A 22,447-nucleotide genomic window follows, 5' to 3' on the forward strand; every position below is an offset into this window, starting at 1 on the left:
ATCACTCTGTCCTTTTAATGCATTTTCACCAAAATTTTTAAGAGGAGAATCTGTAGAGAAGATTTAGGAGGTCAGACACCTGCTTTCCATCACAAAAGAAAGCATATTAGGTGCCCTCACAAATAGCCAGCTACAACTGACAATGTTTAGTTTTTTGAAGCCTTTGCATCAACCCCTCAGAAGGCCTTGCCTCCATAATCCAAGGCAGTGTGGACAGGGTCCTGTGTCCACGATGAGACTGATCTGGGATCACATGTATGCAGTCTTCTACCCCCCCTTCCCTCCTGGCCCAAAGAGACTTCTTGTTCCTACAATTATCCTTAAAAATAAGAGCTTGCATTCTCCATGTGCACAAATACACAGCTACTTTCATGGGAGCCTTTTATTTGCCCATTCATATCAGTGCTGGAGAACCATATCTTCTTGAATTGGCATGAGCAGGATAATATCCACGTGGCTAATGGACTGTGTGTCCCTCTCCAAGCAAACCTTTTAGCACCTTCTCCCACTTCCATGTGCCACCTCTGCCTTAATTATCCTACAAGTGACGTGAAATTACAGCAGCCCTTCTACCAAGCACTGAAACAGTTTTTCCTCCACGCTACAACTGCCAGGCTATACTCCTATCATTTTTACACCTCAGCTGTTATTTCTTTTGGTAGCATTTTGAATAAACACAATCCTCAAAAAGCAATCCCAACTGTATTCTAAAAACATGCAACTAGCATATTTTATAAACAAGATATTCAAGTCTAAACTCCAGCACTCCATGGATTATTTCTATTCCCTGCTTCCAACAGAGATACATACCATGTAGCTTAAAGCATAACTGGCACTAAATCTAAAGTCACACTAATTGCTTTCGTAAAACTTTAAGCTTATTATATAAATGAACTGCACTTTTTATGATGGCAACACTTTGACCATTACATCCATCATTTTGCTCAGCCTTACCTTCCTCTTTGCACTTCTCTCTCCAGAGAAGATTATCTTCAGCCAGAATTCTCCAGTAACGACAAGTCTGGGCTGCCTGCAGAAGGTCCCTGGGTTCCAGGAATGACAGCACATACAGTGCCAGCTGTAAAAAATAAGAAGAAAGTGTATTTTCTGTACTGCTTTTGAAGAGAAAAGTGAAATAACTCCATTTACTATCACACATCAGGGGCTGAAATACAGAAAATTGGAACGATAAATTATTAAACAATCTCTGAAACTTAACAGACTCCAGTTTATTCCTGTGGGCATGTGGAAATATAACAATCATCGTAAGTAACTAAATCCTCACAGATCATATCACAAAATGATTCTTGCATTTGCAAGAAAATAGGTGTCAGCTGAAATAATTACTTTTTTTTTTTAAAAATGTAAGCAATATTACTTTGAATCATTAGAAAAATTATTACCAAAGTAATTATGTCTATGTTATTCTACCTAACAATTTCAACAAAAGTTATTTTGAAGGTTGAACTAAAAAGTACAGTGCTCTCCATGTGAGCAGATAGGGATGTACATTGTGATGAGTAACATCACTCAGAAAGCCCAAATACAGAACAAGTAAATGCTACATTCCCCAGAGCTCAAACCACTCTGCAGTCATAGGAAAGGCAGTGTAGGTATTGCTAATTTTCTGATGAGAATTCAAACACACTCCTGGGTGCAGTTACAAGGAGCTTTATGGATTTGGATCCAGTAGCATCAGGCCATGTGACTTCAGTAGAGCTTGTTACCAAAACCACAGGGCAAATCCTAACGAGTACCAGAAAGTAAATTGAAGATGAGCTTTTCCACGTGACAAAACTAAAGTTTATTGGGAAAAATTCAGACCTTCTCAGACTGAGCTAAGCCATATAGTGACCACAATAAAGCCCCCAAAATCTCCACCTCTCCATGAAGCCTTTAACAGAGGCATATAAATCACAATCCTAAACACAAGGAGTGCATCATTAAGGGTGTGATGACCAAGTACAGCTTTTCTACTTGACACCAACAATGCAACTCCCTGGTCACGGAAAGTAAGTTTAAGATGCAGGAAAGTCACAGGAAATGCACAGAGTTCCTAAAAACACTGCAGAAAGAACAATATTGATAAACATGAATGCAGAGAACTACTAACATGCTTACATTGGGGACTTTCTCAGTAATTAACAGGATGCAGAAGCTGTCAAGGAAATTAGATCACCCACTTTTACTTCTGCGTGCAACTATTGTGTTTAGGATGTTCAATTTCATTTTTAACTGAAGTTATGAGATTAGATAGATAAACAGAAATATATAAACAGAATCTGCCCTTCAAAGCAGCAAAGATGGAAATTTACTGAGGAAGTCATGACTGCAGGCTGTTGACCTCAGAAGATTTTTCACTTTATTTTGTGAGAAACATTTAGTGATCTAGACAAGCCAGGGTGAGCAGGAAATAAAAATTCAGCACGTTGCAACTACTTGCATTTTGGTTGCACACACACCTTGTTTGCAAGTCATCACCTGCAGCTCATGGGGAGCACATAGCACTCCACATTAGAGGGACCTGTGCCTTAAATGATGTGTTAGATCCTGTAGGCACCCCAGGCCACAAACCTGAAGAACCTTCTCTCCTTACTCAGGGTGTCAGCATTTGGGATCTGGTGTAAGGCTCTCTATTACAGGAGCAAAAACTGTACTAGTCCTTTTAGACATTCTGTCTTCATTCCTGGCATGTGAAGTTACTTCAGTGCTGTTTCCTAACACACATCACATAGACCTGCATGTGACAAAACTCAAACATGACACGGCCCCTTTCCATTTTTTGCTGAATGTTCCTCAGTTGACAGCAGTTTGTTTAAATATTACTTTAAAATTACTATCTATACAAACACAGACATTTGCTAAGCTGGTGTTAATTAAACCTATGAGCCAACTGAGTCTAAACCAGGTTAAATATGGGTAACATTTATTTTAGACTAGATTTATCTAAACAGTCATCAATGGTCAACACAGCCCACAGCTGACTTTAGGATTAGCAGAGGATAAAAGATGACATCCCTTTGTCTCAGCTCATGGATCTAGTTATAAGAAAATTTCAGGTAGCAAAGATCTGACCTTTGACTGAACTGGATTTACGACTACTCTCTGTTGAAGTGTTAATAACACCCAACTGCAAGCAGTTCCTTGCCTCTTCACTTAAGCACACAGAACCAACAACATTTCTATTACTGATTTCAGCAGAACTCCTTATCTATTGGTGTCTCAACCTGATTTTCATAAATAACTAATTTGAATAATTATTTCTAAAGTCTGAGCAAGAAAACAAGAGTATTTATTTCATATTAACTGTTTGACTGCTGCGTTATTGGGAGGAAAACAAACATTTCCACAGTTATTTGGCATTTCAGTTATTGCCTTTGCATTGCAGACAACGGTTTTCAAGCAAAACCCTGCTGTCCACATCATCTTCCTGTTCTGGTTTGGTAATAAGATCAGTGCACAGCATCCAGCAGCACTGCAGCTAACCACAGATGTTAATGTGGAGCGACAGCCCAAGGGAGCGTGTTTGCACAGGGGGCTGCCTGTGCCAGGGAAGCCTCCTCATGGAATTACTGACCCCAACAACTCACTCGTGCCCCCACAGCTCTGAGCATCGCCCCCCACTGCAGCCAGCACTCAGCAGCTGGGGACAGCCCTGCTGGGGAGATCTGGCCGAGGGAACAGCACAGGAGATGGTGGAGTCAGCTCCGTGGCTTCTTTAACTCGGGTAATTCTGGTGACAGTGACTCGGAGTTAGGAAGCAAAAATTATTCAAGCCAACTTCACTGGTGAAGTCAGCCTGTCATGAAGCTACACATTACAATATTCTGGTTTAAAGAGGCAGGAATCCCACCAGAAGTAAACAAATTAAACATTAGTAGTTTACAGGGGAGGGAAGAAACCTAAGTGAGGAAGTTTTACTGCTAAGTACTGTATTTTCTCTGTGAAGAAACTGTGAAAACTGAAATTATAACATGATCTTTTGTTACAGTGTAGCTAGATCACTGGTTGCACTTCAGTGAGTATTGCCACAAAATCATGCAAAGAGAACTGATCTCTGAGTTACTATTATCAATTGTCTGTTGAATTTCCAGACTGACTAGATGCAGAAGTGGCAAAGTATCTTCTGTCTCTTCAAAACATAAATTCTTGTTGCCTTCCTCTGTTTCTGATGCTTTGGACAGCTTCTCTAGAAATAGAGCAACCATGCAGGGGTGCTGCTGAACTCTTCTCCTCCCCCAGTGTCCTTTCCACTCCCTAAGAAGGCTGCTGCAGGAATTACTTCTCTAAATACCAATCTCATGTCCTGTGTACTAAGTTAATACTTGCTGCATAAATTGATTCCAACCCTTACAAATGCCAGCCAGCAAGGGAAGGCTATGACACTTCCAGACTTGTGAAGATATGACAGTGTAGTAAAGGAAAGAAGGGTTTTGTACATGCAAGTATTCAAAAATAGGATATATGTCAGAAAAGAGTGTCAAAGAACAGAGACATGAAACAGTCTTCAGGTAATAAAACCATGTCAAACATAGCAACCAAATACAAACACCAGAATAACTTAAAAGAACCTGCTTTTCAAACTGTTAGGAATTGAGACTTACCTTCCTAAAATCAATCAAGGTGAGAAGCACTATTTATAAGTCAGCTAAAATACATTTATTCAGTAACTCCAGCAAACTGGGTTTATAACCTTGCGTATCCACCCTTATGTTCTCATTGTGATGACATCACAAATTACTGTTGTGTGGACAACACTTAATTACACACACCAAAATCTGAATCTCAGTTTCTCTTTAACTGGATACAACATGATCTGATTTTCAGTGGAGGATTTACTGTAAGGTGTCTGCTAATTACAGTTTGGCTTGATCCTTAGTAAGAAGTGCTTTTCTGGGTTTAGTTTTTGTATATTTGGTAGAGATTTTAGGGTTCTGTTTGTCTAAAAAAAATTTTTAAAATAACATTAACAAAACACTCACCTCTTACAGCATTAAAAATAATGCTTACACTCAGAGAATAATGTGCAGAGAGGTCTTACATCCAGAGGAAATCTCTGTGTGTGTGTGTGTGCCCTAACAGAATTAGTTACCCAAAAAAAGCACAATTGGCCCAATTAAGATACAGAGATATTTTTAGAGCTATTGGGATTTTGTTTAAAGGGGTCATCTGTATTTCCAAGTATCTAAATGCTATCAAGAGACAGAGATATGTGAACCTGAAATTACAGCAGACATGCTATGGCAGTGTTCCAAACAGTGAACCTCTAACATGAGTTTACATTGCTACGTTGGCAAAATCTGCACAGAAGTTTTCTAAAGATGGCAGCCCAGGCACTTCAGAATGCAATATTACCCCATAATTCTCACCTCTTTTGGGAGCAAGGAAATGAAGTCTCTTTGAAACTGGGGCTCTATCACTTGCATCATGTGTTTTACTTGTGTTGGCTCACAACTATCAATGAGTTCATCTAAAGCAAGCAACTTCTCTGGTCCGCTCCAGCTCTGCAAGGGAAGAAGAAACAAAGAGTGAGCTTAGTTTAACAAACTGGTTTGGTTTATACCAATAAGTGCCACTGCTGTGCCAATAAGGCAAATTAAGTTTCCTCATTGAACTATATACAGCATATAAAAAGCCAGGAGATAAATGCTCATGCTAATGACACAAAAATGAGGAGTTAATCAACACAAAATATTCAAAATTACTACACTAATTCATAAGCTAAGAAAGGATTTGTTATACGCACATACAGATTGGCAATTAAATAGATAATAATATTTAGCAATAATAATTGAATTAATTAAGCTTCTTTTGAAGCTGATGAAATCTACACACATGCTACAGACAACGGAGGGGTTGCAATAGAATGAACACCCTTTCTCTATTGCGCATTCAAGTGAGATGAGAGCTTTTAATCTTCTTGTTTCATCTGGTAGACCAAAATCTTGAAATAAGAGGAAAGGAAAGTAAAAAACTTTCTTGAAAAGTACATTAGCTTACTCTCTGATTATTACTACAGTGTGTCCCTAAGTGACAATGTTGTAATTTCAGAATCTTGGCTATAAACCAATGCATATTTTGTAAGTATCAACTTACACTTGAATAAACAGGGAATTTTGATTGGTAATTTTCTTACTCCATGTTTTTACTAATGGGTGCTATAAAATTTGAAGATTTTAATAAGGCACTCAATTGGGAGCATAGCAGATTAGTAGCATCGTTTGTAGGAAAAAAAATTTGTAACTTAATATACTGAGGATCTAAAATCATGTCTTAAACTCATTTGTGCTCATCAAAGAGCGTTGATTCGTTATATGAAAACAACTGAAAGAAAAAAAACTTTACAGAAAAAAACAACAGTTATTGCTAGCTGATTTAGCAACAGAATTAGAGCAAAATAAAGCCTTAGAGAGAAAATGAGACATCACAGTTTTTGAGAGCAGATTCACATTCCTATTCTCAAATGCCTTCTAGAATGACATTTACAAGTAAATTAGCACATACAAATGATATTACAGTTACCATAAGAGGCTAACTCAAACTTAAAAAAAGAGGGCAAGATACCTTACAATTTAGATTTCTGTATTAGTCTGCCATGTATCTCAGGATCTTTACTACTTATGCTCTAAATTTGGATTTGACTCTGAAAATTCACTCTGGTCTCCACAATACTACAATGTTAGTGTACTGTACAGTTTCTGCCAGAACAATGAGGCAAATGAAGAAGAAGGTGGAATTTCTGAAAGCGAATGTAAAGCAGATAAATACCCAGCTTTCCTCCACATAAAAAGATCACAACATCGCATCATTTCTCCCTAATTAAAACATCAAAATACTTGAAATGTCAGTAGGAGTATAATTTACCCAAACCATGGCCATGGGGACTTCCAAGTGACCTGAGTGCCTGAGGGCAGAAGAGGTGGCTCAGTTCCGGAGCGAGCGCTCTGGCACTGCAGCTGCCTCGCCCCACTGCCATGCCCCCGCCTGCAGCAATGTGTGCCAGCTACTGGGCAGCCTACGCTAAGGGAAGAGGAAGCTCCTAACCTGAGCCTTTCCACACATTGTGGGCAATTGGAAAAATGGTTTGAGCTGGCAAGAAAACATTCCCCATCCACCTGTGTGTATGCAGTATCACCACAGGAGATGAGGGTTTCCATGTCCCATACCCAATACCTCAGAATATTACAAAGAAACCAGACTGTCTCAGTCAAACTTGCAGCAGTGCTGTTGTAAACAGCTTTTATTATAAATTTCTTTCAATAGAAACATTTGCATCACAGAGCAGTTCTCCATAAATCACGCACTGAAGTACTGTTTATCTCACCAATTTTCCAACTGCTGTTTGTTTCATTAACCCACAGCTTAGCTGGTGTTAGGTACAAACGTTTGCAGTCTTTAATGTCATCTGTCAGCCGTGTTTGAATTTAGGAGAATTAAAAAGAGGGAAAGCAATACTGGTACTACTTCCTTATAATATAAATTTCCAAGGTCAGTCTACTCTTAATTTATAAGCAGCTACATTTACTAAATTAGAACAACTCTACCTGAAGAGCATTGTTTGATGCTGTGGCAAATGTTGCTAGCAGTTACCAACATGTTATTAATTAATAATGTCACTGTATGCTATCTTAATCTGTAACTCTCTTACACTTAGTTGGTTTTTAAAACTTAATACAGATCTGGACAGAAAAGGGGAAAGATTCCAGAATGAGAAAGAGTTACTAATGACTAAAAGCAGAACCCTCTTTTATCTGTCTGTCATCATTAGGGGATGGGTACAGGCAGCTTCCTACAGATCTTCTTAAGTAATCAACTGCTACAAAATGCTGTCTCTAGGACATTGTCTCCTCAGTCTTTCACTTAAGCAAACAAACCTCCAGCTACAGTTGGTGAGGGGTCTCTGAGGGAAATGTCTGGCATGGAAAATTGGGAGGAAGCCTTGCCAGATGAACACAACTATTTGCATTAATGAAGACAAGACTAGTAAATTCTGTTTCTGGGCCCTGTAGCTTGATCCACTTGCAAGAAAACTGCATGTAGCTCATCAGGCAGAAGGGAAAAGGATTAACTGTGGCTTTGATGAGAAACAACAGGAAACAAACGCTGCAAAACAAAAAGAAAAAGTAACTGTGAGCCAGTTTGCAAAGTTTTAAACTTTGTAGAAGACCAGAGACTTTTGAGACAGGTTGCATCGTGACCAGACACCTTCGATTTCTACCAGGCAATTCCCTTTAAGACTGAAGGCCCTTGTAAAGAATATACTTTATCTTTAAAATACTTTTGCTTAATTGTCTTCCTTTGCTTTCCTTGTATTCAAAACTGAAATTTAATTTTAATGTAAAATTGAACTAAAGTTTTTATTATGAGCAGGGGTTCCTTGGAAAAGATAACTCTAGGATTCATTAACATAGCCTTTGGGAAGCCAGCAGGGCCCACTGATACTGCTCTTTGAATGATTTCAGAATCCTAAAGAAACATATCCCCTCTTTGCTCCCATTTCCTCGGGAAGGCGTTGATTTGTCAGCCAAAGTCTTCTGGCTGCTCATACCAGCCTTTCCTCATCCAGTAAAGCAGCTGCTGTAACTATGGCACTACCTACCTGAAAACTATCCCCTCTTTTCCCCCTGCACTACTCTGGGTAAATGTCTTCCCTTCCTTACAATCAGTATAAACAACATCTTTGCTGCTTCTACAACTTCCACCTCGCACCTTCTGTCTGACCTGCCGCCTGTTTTTTTTACCATCATCTGTTTCTGCACCTCTCCTCTTCCATGACCTGCACTCTTCCTTCTATTGCTCAGCTCTCATCTGCTACCTTCAATTTGTACAATTACAGCTTGTAGCAATTATATCCTTTTGCTATAATAGGTATATTAAGGACAATCTATTTTAAAGAGTTTAACTTCAGGGTGCTGTTCTCCATTAGTAAATACTGTTAATGGAGGTCTGTCATTACTGAGACCTGCAGAAGGGCTCTTCTTGGAGCTGCTTCTGTCCAGGTCTTGGATCAGTTATCCAAAACCCTGCCATCCCACACCCCGAGGGTACCTTAGTCTGGATAAAAATAGCACATAAGCACTGAAAAAAACACCATCTGCAGCTGTAGAGCTGTACAGCAAGTAGTCTGTCACACAGGAGGGACTCAGGAGCAGCTGGTGCTGAAGTCCCCTCATTAACCCATATCAGAGTCCCAGTCCCCAGCCTGGTCCCCTGGACTGAACATTTGCAGCACACATGGTGGACCTTGTCTAGAGGAGCTGTGAGTGGCTCAGACTCCACAACCCTTCCAGATGTTGGATCACGTAGAGTTTTCTCTGAAACCAGCTGAACTTGTACGCAACAAAACTGCCACGAGAGCCAAACCAAAGGGACGGGCAGGGGACCTGCTGTGAGTCTGCAGGACTGCTCTGGAACAAGGCAGGAACGGTGCTGCAGCCAGGAGGGGTGGGAAGCTGCAGTGCAGATCTCCCCAGAGCTGCATGCAGGGGCTGCACAGAAACTCCAGCCCTTGACTAGTCCCACCACAAGACACAGAGCAGAAAATGCTGCAATGCTGGCCATGGTACAATCTTCATGCTTGCTTCACAGAGGAGGTGGAGTATTCAGTTGTACATGTATTCATTCCTGAGCATCTTTGGAAGGGAGAATGGTAAGCAATTTGAGTTTAGGTGACTAAGCCAACTATTTATGTAAAAAATGCCAGATATAGCAAAAGCATTTTGGACACTATCTAAACTGCTGTGAAAAAGAATGCTTCCAGTTGTAGGTAAAACGATAGCATTCATTTGAATTATCAAGTAGTTATTCAAAGTGATTGCCTATATTGGTGTGTATGGAACGACTTTTCAAAATCAATTTTCCATGAAAATGCCATTTTAAAATAATTACTTAAATAAAAAAAACCCCAGAACCCTAAGTATATAAAGTAGGAAGAATGGAGAGCTTAATAATTTTTAAAGCAAATACAACATCTGACTGAACTTAGCATCCAGCTGACTTTTTTCCCTTATGCCAAGCAATTTGGTGATTTAAAATTTCTTGTAAAGAAAGAAATTTGGTAAAGACATACTTGGGCACTGGGTTTTAAAAACCCTTAAAGTGGATTTTAAAAAGACCTGAAGTCAAGAGCCACTGCAAACCAGAAAAAATAAATAGACCTTCAAGAAATTAACTGACTTGAATCTAATAAAATGCCTTTCTATTCTTCTCTCCAGACTTCATTGAAATCCATATACAACTTTCTTTTTAAAGAGAAAGTGCAACTGTACAACTGTTTCTCCCTTCTGCATTATTTCACTACTTCAAAAACAAAAGGCTTAGATCAATTATAAAACATAACAACAGGAAATACACATAAAAAGTAAATTTAAAAAAAACCTTATAGACCATCTTAAGTTTTCTTAATATTTGCAAAGTGGTCTTGATTTTATCAGGAGACGGATGGAAGGCCAACATACAGGTGACAGTCCTCAAAGTAGCTAAGTATCACTGGTCACTGCCAGCTTCTATGCCAAAGAACAGTTTTACCTGAAACAGTACATATGTCCCCCTAACGTGCGTCTAGAAATTTATCTTTAAAATTAATTGGAATTATATTTTCATATAAAATGAGAGAGGTACCAAGCTGGACTAGCAAGTATACAGTACACAAAGAAAGTTCTCTTATTCCTGTTTCTCTGCAGGAAAAACTTTGTATTGCAAGAATGATGCTGCATGTGCCATTTAATCCTGCCCTTTGGGCAGAGCTGCCTCCCCTATGAATGTGCTTTTATCATTTGGCTGTGTAAGACTTGCCCCTTTCAAGAAATTCATGTGAAAAATAAGTGCATAGAAAATGAGGAGGCAAGCAGATGTAACACTGAGATAGAACTACATGACTCTGAAAGCTTTTCTTCATAAGTAAGGGACTCCCCTTTGTGAATGCAATAAAAACTACCAGTGACAGACATGATCAATAAGTGCTGCTCAATGATCTCCAGTTAGGAGAGAGAGGCCTCTCCCTCTCTCTCAATACTATAGATCAGCATTTAGGTATTTAGTACTGCAACTAAGTATTCTGACAAGTTGAAAGTAACTAAATATATATGTATTAAAACATGTTTTCTACATTACACACTTTACACATTTGTCCACATAGGCAAAATCTTCATGGGCTTACAGACTACTCATCCTAACCAAACAGCCAATACTTAACACTTACTGTCATGAGTGTCTGCACCACTCTCAAACACTTCAACCTCTTTCATGATCTTTTTCAAAAATATGTAACTGTCACTAACTATCAATCTTACATTGATGTAGGTTACATATTGTAACAAAATAGCTTTTCTTAGTACAAATGTTCTAACATTACAAAATGTTAAAATACAACATAGTATTACATTACCGTATAAGTAGTACCTTTCAAATATGATTCTTAGGGGTTAAAAAGACATATTTCTATGAACAGTCTCAAAAAAAGATACACCACAGCAATTAAATGTGAATATTTTTAAGAAATTGAATGATGTGTACAAGAATCCTAATTTCAAGCTTCCACTGGTTTAAGCAGATCATAAATGTGTAAAAATAAAGAGGAAAGAGGTTCTACATTATTATTTTAATGTTCAGAACTGACAGTGATTGAGATCAATGGTATTATGTGGCAGCATGAATCAAGCCAAAGCACATTTCTGCCTGCAAAATTGTATGATAGATACCTGTATCTACAATATTGTTCTTTTATCTTTGCCTGTTACAGTAATTGAAACAATGCCTGTATTTGTTAGTTGCTCCTTTTGAAAACACTCTTAGAAGGAATGGTTTATTAATCAAGATAGGAAGACATAATATTTCCATTTTTCAAATCAATGACTAAGACTTATCCTTGCTTCTTAAAAACACAGAGCAAAATGTTAAGATCTCCATGGTACAGGCTGAGGACCAGAAGGAGAAGCTTGCCCCAAACTTTACTTGTATTACCATATACAAAATTGTCTCAGGTGCTCCCTGACTGGTGTCCAGGCAGATTTCAGTTTCAACCTATGCAAGCAGTTCATAGCATTGTCCTTCATATCTTTTCTTTTGTCCAGATAAGAAAATTTCAGGCGTTGCTAAAGGCATTTTAAAAGATAAACAAAACCTCTTCCTTCAGCTGTGTACACATGTGCTGGCTGACATGTTCAGTAGATAGAGATCAGTAAAAATACAGGTTGAGTTTCCTTTTAATCTATTTTTGATAAACTTTTCTTTCTCTTCTTAGAAGACACCAGACTTGTGACAAATCTAGAGCTGTAATTGCACTGAAGCAAACCATGCACCAAAGCTTACTAGTCTCAAGCAAAAATGGCTTGAGGCGATGTAGTTAGCCCTTACACATTGGACAGACTTTGCAGAAGATGTGAAAGCATTAAACAGGAAGGATTATATTATTAAGAAACAAGTTAAAGCTGTTATTTTCTGCTGAAACAGGGAACAAGTATTCCTTAAAGTTGATGCCCATTTGTTATTGCAAGAGAACATGAAATCAATGGCAGAGACATTCTGGGACGTACAAGGAGAACCAACTCCACTGGAGCACTCCCTTACACAAACCATGGAGGCAGAGCTGCTCCAGACGCTCATTTCTGCAAGCACAGTTACCTGGAACATCTTCAGCCATTCCTGGAGGCCGGAGGGCGGCTGCACGGATGTGATGCGGCGCCGCTGCTGCCCCTGCCCATTGGCTGCCCGCAGGTCCCCAAACGTCGTCGGCGTGGCGGAACATGGCACCAGCCCCGCGGTACTGCCACACAAACAAAAAGTGACAGCCGTAGGTAAAACATCAAGGAAAATTCACAAGAGAGCAAAAAAAATATCTAGTATATAATTTGCAACTACTATTTAAACTCTTTAGCTTCAAGCAAAAGCATTAGCGTGAAGAATTGTTCTGCTGGTCACTCGAGAGGTCAGTCCCTCAACTGGATAAATCTGCCTGCTTCTACCCCTGCAGTGCTAGCCCTCCAACTAGGGGAGAAATAAGGATCACATTTCAAGGCTGAAAAATTATCACTCTGTTAACTGCCCGGCAAGTTGTGTGTAAAGATACAGGTTTACACATTCCTTTCCTTGCCAAAGTATTTCCTTTCCTTCTGGGCTACACTGCTGCCTTCTGACGGGGGATGTAGGAAGCCAGATCTCAGACTTCCACCTCTATGTGAAATGTGCTAGTGCTGCTTCATCTCCAAACAGAAAGGGGGGAAAAAAAAATCTATTTTTAGGTTTTAATATATTTTGTTGACAAAGAGCTAGTAATATCAAGCAGTTCTAGTGGCTTAGTGGTCTGGAATTGGGCTTTGAAATACTCTATATGGTCTTTTAGTTTGTGTGTTGATGGAATGACACAGGAACTAAAGGGAGGGGGTGTGAAGTGAAAAGGGAAAAGGAGCCAAAGGTGCTCTCTGAATCACAGTTTGATTTTTTTCACTCTGACATGTTAAAAACCAGCTCATTCGTACGGAATGGAGCTTTTAAAAGAGCTGGGATTAAGCTCCTATTGTGGGAGTCTAAAGAAATACAGCTGACTGTGTTTTCTGGTTTGGGTTTTTTTTGTTTGATTGTTTTTTTCATTTTCAGGATTGGTTTTTCTTTTGGTTTTGTTTTGTTTTTTATATAAAATGTAAAGTACTTCATTCACAGAATATCAAAGCTGTATTCCCTAGCAGGAAATATGGAACCCCAGAAGTATTTGCACAAACATGAACACTTTAAATATAGTGTGAGACTCCAAAAAACCCTCTGCTATTTTGTAGGATAAACCCAACTTTTTAGCAGGCATGAGCTTAGAGGGTTTACTGATTTTTCAGTGGCTACACCAATAGCTTTAAATGATGCAAGGCAAGTTCATTTTAATATTTACCTCATTATGCTCTACAAATATTTCACTCTACTCTTCCTTACTCTGAAGGAAAATCATAGCATATCCTAACATTTACCCAAACTGGTCAGGAAAAGTAAAGATTCGTTTGAGCAGGCCTATTTTTAACTGTTCATTTTGCTGAGTAATAACAGAAACAGAAGCTGGTATGAAAATACTGTTTCAGAGATGAAGGATCCACCCAATGGCATTTGTTTACTGACTTTACCTGTTATATGCAAACAAAGTTCATCAGCTGGTCAATTTTAAAGTCCCTGATCCTAGGGAAAATGGAAACAAGCAGGCACAAGAATTGCATCATTTGCCTACATATTATTTAGATAAAACCAAATCAAAGAGTTTAAGAGAGGAGGATCAAATGTTACTTAAGGATTCTTTTATGCCAATAGCTATTCAAAATCCAAGTAATGTCAGTTAAAAGCATTTTTAAAATAAAAATGTGATTTTACAGCTTAGTCATTCTAATCATCTGCATAGACATCAGCATAAGGCCTATCATTCAAGGTCCAAAAAAAGGCACTTGAAATTAGTTTTTATTGGTTCTGAGCAGCATTGCAGCCTTGAACTCGCCCCAGTAGAACTGTTACACTTTACTTTCTTCTGCTGTAAACTGGTTCTCAGTCAAAAACAGTTATTCAAAACATGATTTAAAAGTTTCTTTCCTTGGACCTCAGATGAAACCAGAAGACACTTGTTCATGCTTCATTTTTCCTCCACGTTTTCATCCCCCTGAAACGACGAGTCAGGTCTCTGTGAAAGCTGGACAAGTCCAGCAGAACCTGACAGACACACTTGACAAAAATTCGCTTTTCTTTAATGCTGAACTGTTTACTCTTCTGGGAGTGCAGAGAACTCCCAGTGTGTCAACTTAAGAAATGGTGGCCAGCAAGAGAGTCCTTCCATTAGACTGACTCAGAAATCAGAAGACACCACCTGCAGGCCTGGGGGGATGTGGAAGCTGCAACAAGTGCCTCTCAGCAACAGCACATCACCTCCTTTATTCTGCTGCAGCATTCACACATGTAAAAAGCAACCCTAGGACCTGCTGCCTAAGTTTTCACTCATCACCTGATAAACCTCTTAAAGGAAGAGAAATAAAATATAAACTATTTGCAAGAGCTATCAGTGACTGAACACTACTGTAGTGCATTCAAAAGAAGTGTCATTTCCAGAGAGCCTTGGGAGGCTCACGGAAGGGATGATGCTTATAGTGGGGAAAAAATGCAAAATACTGTAAATTCAAACAGGATGGGAAGCAGTGTGACATCCAAGCACAATAGTTATGGCAACTACATAGTAAGAATGCAGTTGTAAGGCGTGCATGCACAGCCCTGCTCTGCTGCTCATGGTTAGGAGTGCTTTACCCCACGAAGCACCTGGTGGGAACAGCAGCAGGGATTTGTGCTTCCTGGCTCCACACAGCAGCAGCAAGGAAGCACAGCAGAACTCCTCATACTTTCACATTGTGGATAGCAAATACATGTGTGTTCCTGTTAAGATCAGATGGTCTGCTCTGCCTACATGAATTTCCATTCTCTCACTCCTGTTACCATAGCAAAGTGATACATTTGATCACAATTTTAATAGTCTTAGGGTTTATCGTTATGTCCCTTTTTAAAATCTGTTTGACTTTATTCCCAAGAATGCTCTAGCCCTCACAAAGTCTCTTAAGTAAATGGGCATGCTATATTTAGAATGAAACACAAACCTCAACTGAACAAATGCAAGTCTGGCTACTTCATTAAAACTCATCTTCAGTTCACGTAATTTAAATTAGCAAAGCAATATACAAATGCTGATACCACCTCTTCTTTGCTTTACAGTGTTTTAACATTAAGAGGAGCTTAATTAATCAGGCTCAGCAATTGGAAAGACAGGATATACGCAAGAATCAGGATCCAGTGATCTGTCATTGCATTTAATTACCTTGTGTATTCTGAGACTTTGCAGGGTTTCTTTCCCAGAGAGAAAGAACGGACCTCGGAGCCATGGTCCAACTTTCTCTTCATCTGCAAGGTGAGGGAAAAAGAGTAACAACATGGATTTAGTTACACAATCAACCTTAGTTATGTTTACTTCTGTAAAATTAACACATTTTTACCTTCTACTTTTATACCAAATTTCAAAAAGTTGACACTCATAAAATCACTTAAAGCAGTACTTTATTTTCTGAATTCAACAATATTTGATATATTTTTAAAGGGTGCATGTATATATTATTGCTCTTTTAGGATCCAAAATCTATTGGAATTACATTCTTTTAATTCCTAAAATGTGCAAAAGTGTGTGGAACTGTGTTAATTTATTTTGTGTTGGTTTATTCACTAAACTGTTCTCTCTCTGTTCTCCCAGCAGAGGAGTGAAGGAACTAAACCAAAGCCATGGATTCTTTGTGTTCAGGTTCATTGCTTAGTCTCTCATTGAAATGGTTAAATTTTAGGTAGCCTATCTGCATTATAAACCATATTTATTTCAGGGCCTAAAAAAAATATAAAAAATTACTGTATCTTTTGTCTATACTTTTATCTTAAAGCTGTACATTGAAAACATTTCTAAAACTGCAGTAAAACTGAGTGACGGATTAACCAGTATTTTTCCAAGAAGGGTATGGATGAAAAACACTACACCCTAGTCTCGAATGTCACCCGCAATTAGATATGATCAAAACCAAATAATGAGCAGGGCAGCTGCTAAAAGGGGAAGCCAGACTGCAAAAATTACCAAAGAGATGGAAACCAATGAAAGCCATATTTATCTAGGCAGACAAATAGAGATTACTTTCTACATATTTGGGTAATCTTTAACCACAGACTTTTGGACTAAATGAGACGTGTGCCAAATGCAACTTCTGAGTTTTTGTTGGTTTTCCTTTTTTTTTGTTTTTTGAGATGTGATACACCACAACAGTTTAGCCAGCTGAAAAATGTGTACTGCTGTTTACAACTGTGAGCTGCAAAATACATAAACTACTAGTATTACATTTTGACTTCAGTAAAACCATTTGCTTCCTTTTTTCAAAATTTGATGTTTAAGACAGAGTTTAAAAGTTGGCATCTTTCATACACAAATGATTTGATCTTTTTAAATGTTGTATTATAACATAGTTATTTAACCATTTATTGCATCAGTCTAGCTACCTAAAACAAAACACCCCAAACCCAACAGGATTCTCTAAAGCTTATGGTCCATATACTTTTGTTGTGATTTTGGTTATTTATACTTTTAAAATATCCTTATGGCTTTACCTAAAACGGTCACCAAAGATCTCGTGTTCTGCTTCATTAGTGCTTACACAGGAAAGCTAAGGGTGGTTTTTATGGGAACAGCTACAGCACAACCTGACGAGCTCGCCTTGTAGCTGTGTTTTCTTGCCCATGCCTCACATGGGACACTCCACCGCATTTCACCAGACGAGCACTGAGCCAGAACCGCCTGCATGCTGCCGAATCACCAGCCTCACCTCGCTGCTTCCCCAGACCCCAGGAGAAGCAGCCCCCCCTGCTCCCCCCAAGAAAACCAGTTGCAAGGATCACTGAAAAATAATGGATCCCATCTTTTATGGCTGTGCTAGGTGGGTGAGCCATCAGAATTACCGGAAGCATAAGTAAGATGTTTGAGAACGAATTTCAGTATTTGATGATAGAGTTTTCAGAAAGGATTCTTCCTGTTCATGAAAAATTTTTATTTCTAGCTTGCCTTTCTGAAACATTATTATCAGCGTATTCCTCTTCTGCTTCTCACAAGAGGGAGATGCAGTTTTGCAAAAGCACATCTTAAAAATAAGAAGTAGAAAGCCTACAGCAGAACACTCAGCTCTGGTGATTTATTCTTTTGCGTTAGCAAAGAAAACAACATGCATTATGTTGCCTAATAATGATTTCACCTGTTTCTTTTGGCTGGGTTTTTTTCAGTCATTTTAGGCAACTTTCTAACGGGGTCCACCACGCAGACTGACTTTCAGTATCTCAGAAGGTGCTAAGTAAATAGACGGCCAAAAATGCCGTTTATCATATGAAGAAGATAAAACTTTCTTACAGCAGAGAGGTCTAGTGACAAGATTCAGACATCAGTAAGGTCTCCGTGTAACCAAAACACAGAAACCGTCGAGCAAACATCCCTCTAAACATTTAATTTGTCGCTAGGAAAACACAACTCCTTCAGACAACGTTTATTTATCAAACTAACCGAGACTGCAGCATATGAAAAAAAAATTAATATCTATAAAAAACGAAAAGAAGGGGCAGCAAACTGCATTCCGCATCGCCGCCCGCCACCAAGCGCTGGCAGCGCTCCCCGGCAGCGCGCTGACTGCAGCTACGGCCGGGCGGCAGCCCCCGCCGCCGGCACGTCTCCGCCCGCGGACCGCCGCCGCCGCGGCCCCCGCCCGCCCCTCCCTGCCCCCGCGCCCTCCGCGGCCGCGCACCCGCGGGGAGGCGAGCCGAGGCGGGGGGCGAACACTCACTTTGTAGAAGATCATCTTGAGGGTGCCGTAGAAGCCCATGGTGTCGGCGCGCTTCCCCTTGCGCGGCGGCGGCGGCGCCCCGCGGGCCCGGCGGCCGGGCAGGCGCTGGCAGTACAGCCCCTTCTCCGGCAGGTAGGTCACCGCCTCCCGCGCCGACATGCTCGGGCACGGCGGGCGGCGGCGGTGGCGCTGCTCGGCCCGGCTGGCCCGGCCCTGCCCTGCCTGCGCGGAGCGCGGCTCCCCCTGCCCGCCCTGCCCGCCGCCTGCCTCCGCCCGCCCCCCGCGCCCGCCCCGTCCCTCCCTCCCCGCCCGCCTCCGCAGCGGCGGCGCGGCACTGCGGGATGCGCGGCCGGGAGGGACCCGCGGGCCCCGCCGGCGGGAAACCGCCCCCAGCCCGCGCCGAGGGGAAGGAATTAAAGAAAATACCCCAGCGCTGCGTGGGTTTGGGGCTACCTCCCCCTTTCCCCTTCGCCCCCCTTCTCCCGCACCGCCTCCGAGGCAGGGGCTGCCCCCAGCCCTCGCTCTGTTCTCTCAGTGCCACTCTCTCCACGGTTTTCCAAGCGGGTGCAAAACAAGCTCGTTTCCACTATTTATAATTATACCGTCGCCCTCGGCGGGCCTGGCTGGACTCGTCCATGACTGCATTCCGTGGACAGACGCAAATTAGTCCTCCAAAAGTGCGGGTAATTTTAGAATAATTTGAAATGCACTACAGTTTTGCCAGGGAAAAAGATGCTGAAATACCCTCTATTGGCTAGACAATAGAATAAACGGTTTTTGAAGATTTAGGAGTTGAACGAGCCGAATCCAGCAATTATGTAATACACATTAAACTAGTAATCCCGAGCAGAGGCGCGGCGGAGCTGTCAGCGGCGGGAGCGGGGTTTCCCCAGCAGGGAGGCAGGCAGAGCCCTCCCCGCGCACCTGGAGCAGCCTGGGCGCGCACACGCGCTCCCCTGAACCGCACAAGGCAGCTCTTGGGCGGCACCAAGCCATCTTAGCTCGGGCTTCAGATCCTACGCAGGATTCTCACCTGGATTTCAGGGAAAGCACAAGGAAAGCCCTTGGTAATTACTTGCTAAAGAACGCTCCTTTTTTGGTCATTGTTCACATCAACAAATCTGTCCGGCTCACCCTTACGGCTCGATTCAAGGGCATTGAAGTTCCTGACACATAGGCTGGGCTCTCAGACAGATACCTGGAACCGGCAGAGCAGCTAGGCAGCTTGATTTTTTTTTTAGTTTCTATACAGACAACTCAAGACACTTCAGCTTCAGAAATTTTTCTTTCTTTTTCTTTTTTTCCCTTTTCCCTCCTGCAAAGTTTTCTGCCCAAGTTCAGAACAGAGCATACCCTGAACACGATCTGAAGCTGCAGCATTCCCCTGTAATTTTCCCCAGGTGCAGTGGAAACTGGAGATGCTCAGCAGCCCTCCAGACCGATTCACTCAAACAGAAGGAAGCATGTAGTCCGTTCCTACTGACCTGAGGGGAAACTATCTTTATCACCCAAAGCAGCACAGAAAAGGTTCTACCTTTACAGAACATACATTTAAAGGAATGGAAGCACTTTCTGTTAAACCCATTATCTTCCTCATTACTACTTTAAAAAAATATCATATGTATTATTACTTAGCAATAGCTAAGTGTGGCAGGTGTTAGCACAGCCAGGTAAGGTGAAATCACTACCCCCACATCACAGATTCTTCCTCTCGGTGGTTTTATGTATCTCCCATCCAGCACTGAGTCTCCACAGTGTTTTTCATCTCCCAGTGAAAATGGTTCTGCCCATCAAATCTTGGCATTTATGCCATTATCCACTAAACTGCAGTGCTGTATATTTTATGAGAACAAAATGGTCTTGAGTTGACTTCATACCTCAGATATGAACAGAGCTGTACATATCCCGGGAGACTATTACAGCTTGCCTTTGCTAGCACATCACATGCAAAAGGGAAGGGAAAAAACCACAGGCTGCATATACACATTGAATAACCACAGAAAGCAAATTAATACTCAGACCATCAGAGTAAGAAAGAATTTGAACATTATCACTGTGAGGACTTAGAAGTACTTTATATATGTGCTTGCCTAATGTCCTGTGATACTTGCAGCTATCTCTGCCCCTTCTCCCATCAGTGAATGCACTTGATGCAGAGGGCGGGTGATGGCTACTCTTGTTCCAGCACAGAAACAGGAACGGGCAGGAAATCCCCAGAGATTAGCCTCTCCCCCAGCCCAAAGGCAAGTGTAATCTGACAGCATGGCTAGATTTATCTTTTCAACAAAATGTGCTCCGGAATTAAGCAGTCAATGAGTTGAATAATAATTAGAAATTACTATTTTCCTCTCTTTTGGAGTACTACTATTGCAGATTACTTCTCTTTTGATCATGATTGGCAGATATTCTCTCATGGTAAAAAATCCCACTGACTTAACTACTAATCACTTTGCCACAGTCAGGACCCATGTAATAACCCCAGCAATCATTTGCTAATGGTAGAAAACTTGGTATGTCAGGTATTTATTCTGCACAAAAGGTTTGGGCTTTTCCCTAATTTTTGATACAGATATCACAGACAGATGTGACATTTGAACAATGACCATCTCTCATCTAGCAGTCTGCCTTTCTCAGAGCAAAAACCAAAAATTGCACATGGTTATGGCTCTGGCTCTCACCTTCTTAGTATTTATCTCTGTAGTGGTCCCACTTTTGATTGTCCACAAATAAAGAAACATTCCCTCTATCTCAAACCAAGTTTGATAGTCTCTAGGTAATTGCAACATTACTCTAGTTGGATGTTTGCTCTTCCCCAAAATGCTTTACCACAGCCTAGGCTCTCCCTAGTTATTAGAGGAGAACATGCTCCACCAAAGGCTGAGGGCACCTACTGTTAGACTCCCACTCTAAATTCCTGTCTAGAAAGGATTTTCTCTCTCTCTCTTGACTTTGAGAACCACCCTGTCCTCAGAAAAAAATTTGTGTAATGAATTCACTACACTCTCCCTTGTAGGAAATTAATTAAGGTTTTGCAAAAGTGATGTGGAACTGCCTAACGTGGGGAGACAGAGGTCACACAGCCTCACTCTGTGCCTTCTGGGAAGATACAAAGGTGGGAGAATAAAACCCCAACCCTGCAGGTGTTTTTGAGAGCCTGACAGCAAGTAACAAAGATGATGCATTCACTTACGTCTCTACCAACATTTGAAATAGTATTTACTACAGTAACTTAATGCTCCAGGAATACTTAATGGTATAAAGTAAACATTCATCACAAATTAAGGTACACTGAGGAAGACTACAGTTTAAAGCAATGTTTAGAGAAAAATCAAAAGTTACCATGTTTCTTTCCCTGTCTGGTATATATGTAATTTCAAAGGTTGCTCTTGCTTTGTTTAAGCTGACAATAATTTTTCAAGTTCTTAAAACCATAAGCAACATACAATTCATGACATTTAGAAAAATGTCTACACCGAAATTACATAGTTTTCAGTGGACACAAGTCCAATCTTATTTCCCGTCAGTGCTGCCAACTCTTAATTAAAAAAAATTCACAGCATCCAATTCTTTTCCTGTTGGCAACACTTCTAGCACCTTTACCAGTTTGTCATGTGGCATGCTGTAATTAAGACTGTCTATTACTTCTAATGAAAGACTAGAATGAATTACAGAAATCACCCGCAGAGCTATATAATCCCCAGAAGAACAGAGATTACAGTGCAACAGACCAAAGAAACAACATTTTTGTTGTTTTTTTTTTTTAAGTTGGAGAAACATTTTTGAGTGCAGAGACTACAGGATGGTGTGGCTGTGGTAATAGCCAGTCAGCATTTTGAAAAAACACTGGTGCTTAAACCACGGAATGCAAAAACCATAATTGGCATTTCACATACACACATATGTGTGTCGGGAGCATAATGTGTGCAAGAGGAACTGTGGAGCAATATGGTTTGGTATCTCCATTAATATTGGTAAATGCATCATTCAAGACAGTGCCAGAAGGGATTCTGTGTACTCTGCACATTTAGCAGACGCTTAGCAGACTGACTCCTTTAGAAACATTTCAGAGAGATTTTTGTGTGTTGTCTAAT

General features: G+C 40.6%; 1 protein-coding gene across 2 annotated transcripts in view; it reads right to left on the reverse strand.

Annotated features, from left to right (window-relative positions):
- The window catches only part of FBXW7 (F-box and WD repeat domain containing 7), a 177,025-nt gene that overhangs the window by 14,559 nt on the left and 140,019 nt on the right, over positions 1-22,447 (reverse strand). The window contains exons 1-5 of one of the 2 annotated variants that reach the window (XM_074541147.1): positions 18,357-18,638; positions 15,821-15,903; positions 12,622-12,763; positions 5,370-5,504; positions 955-1,078 (exon numbers count right to left, since the gene is read on the reverse strand). In XM_074541147.1, the coding sequence (XP_074397248.1) occupies positions 955-1,078; positions 5,370-5,504; positions 12,622-12,763; positions 15,821-15,903; positions 18,357-18,515 (643 nt within the window). In that variant the 5' untranslated portion in view covers positions 18,516-18,638. Of the gene's footprint in view, positions 1-954; positions 1,079-5,369; positions 5,505-12,621; positions 12,764-15,820; positions 15,904-18,356; positions 18,639-22,447 lie in introns of those variants that run through there. The other variant, XM_074541146.1, reaches the window with a different exon arrangement.

The sequence above is a fragment of the Zonotrichia albicollis genome, chromosome 5 (genome assembly GCF_047830755.1).
Source record: "Zonotrichia albicollis isolate bZonAlb1 chromosome 5, bZonAlb1.hap1, whole genome shotgun sequence".
Taxonomy (NCBI): Eukaryota; Metazoa; Chordata; class Aves; order Passeriformes; family Passerellidae; genus Zonotrichia; species Zonotrichia albicollis.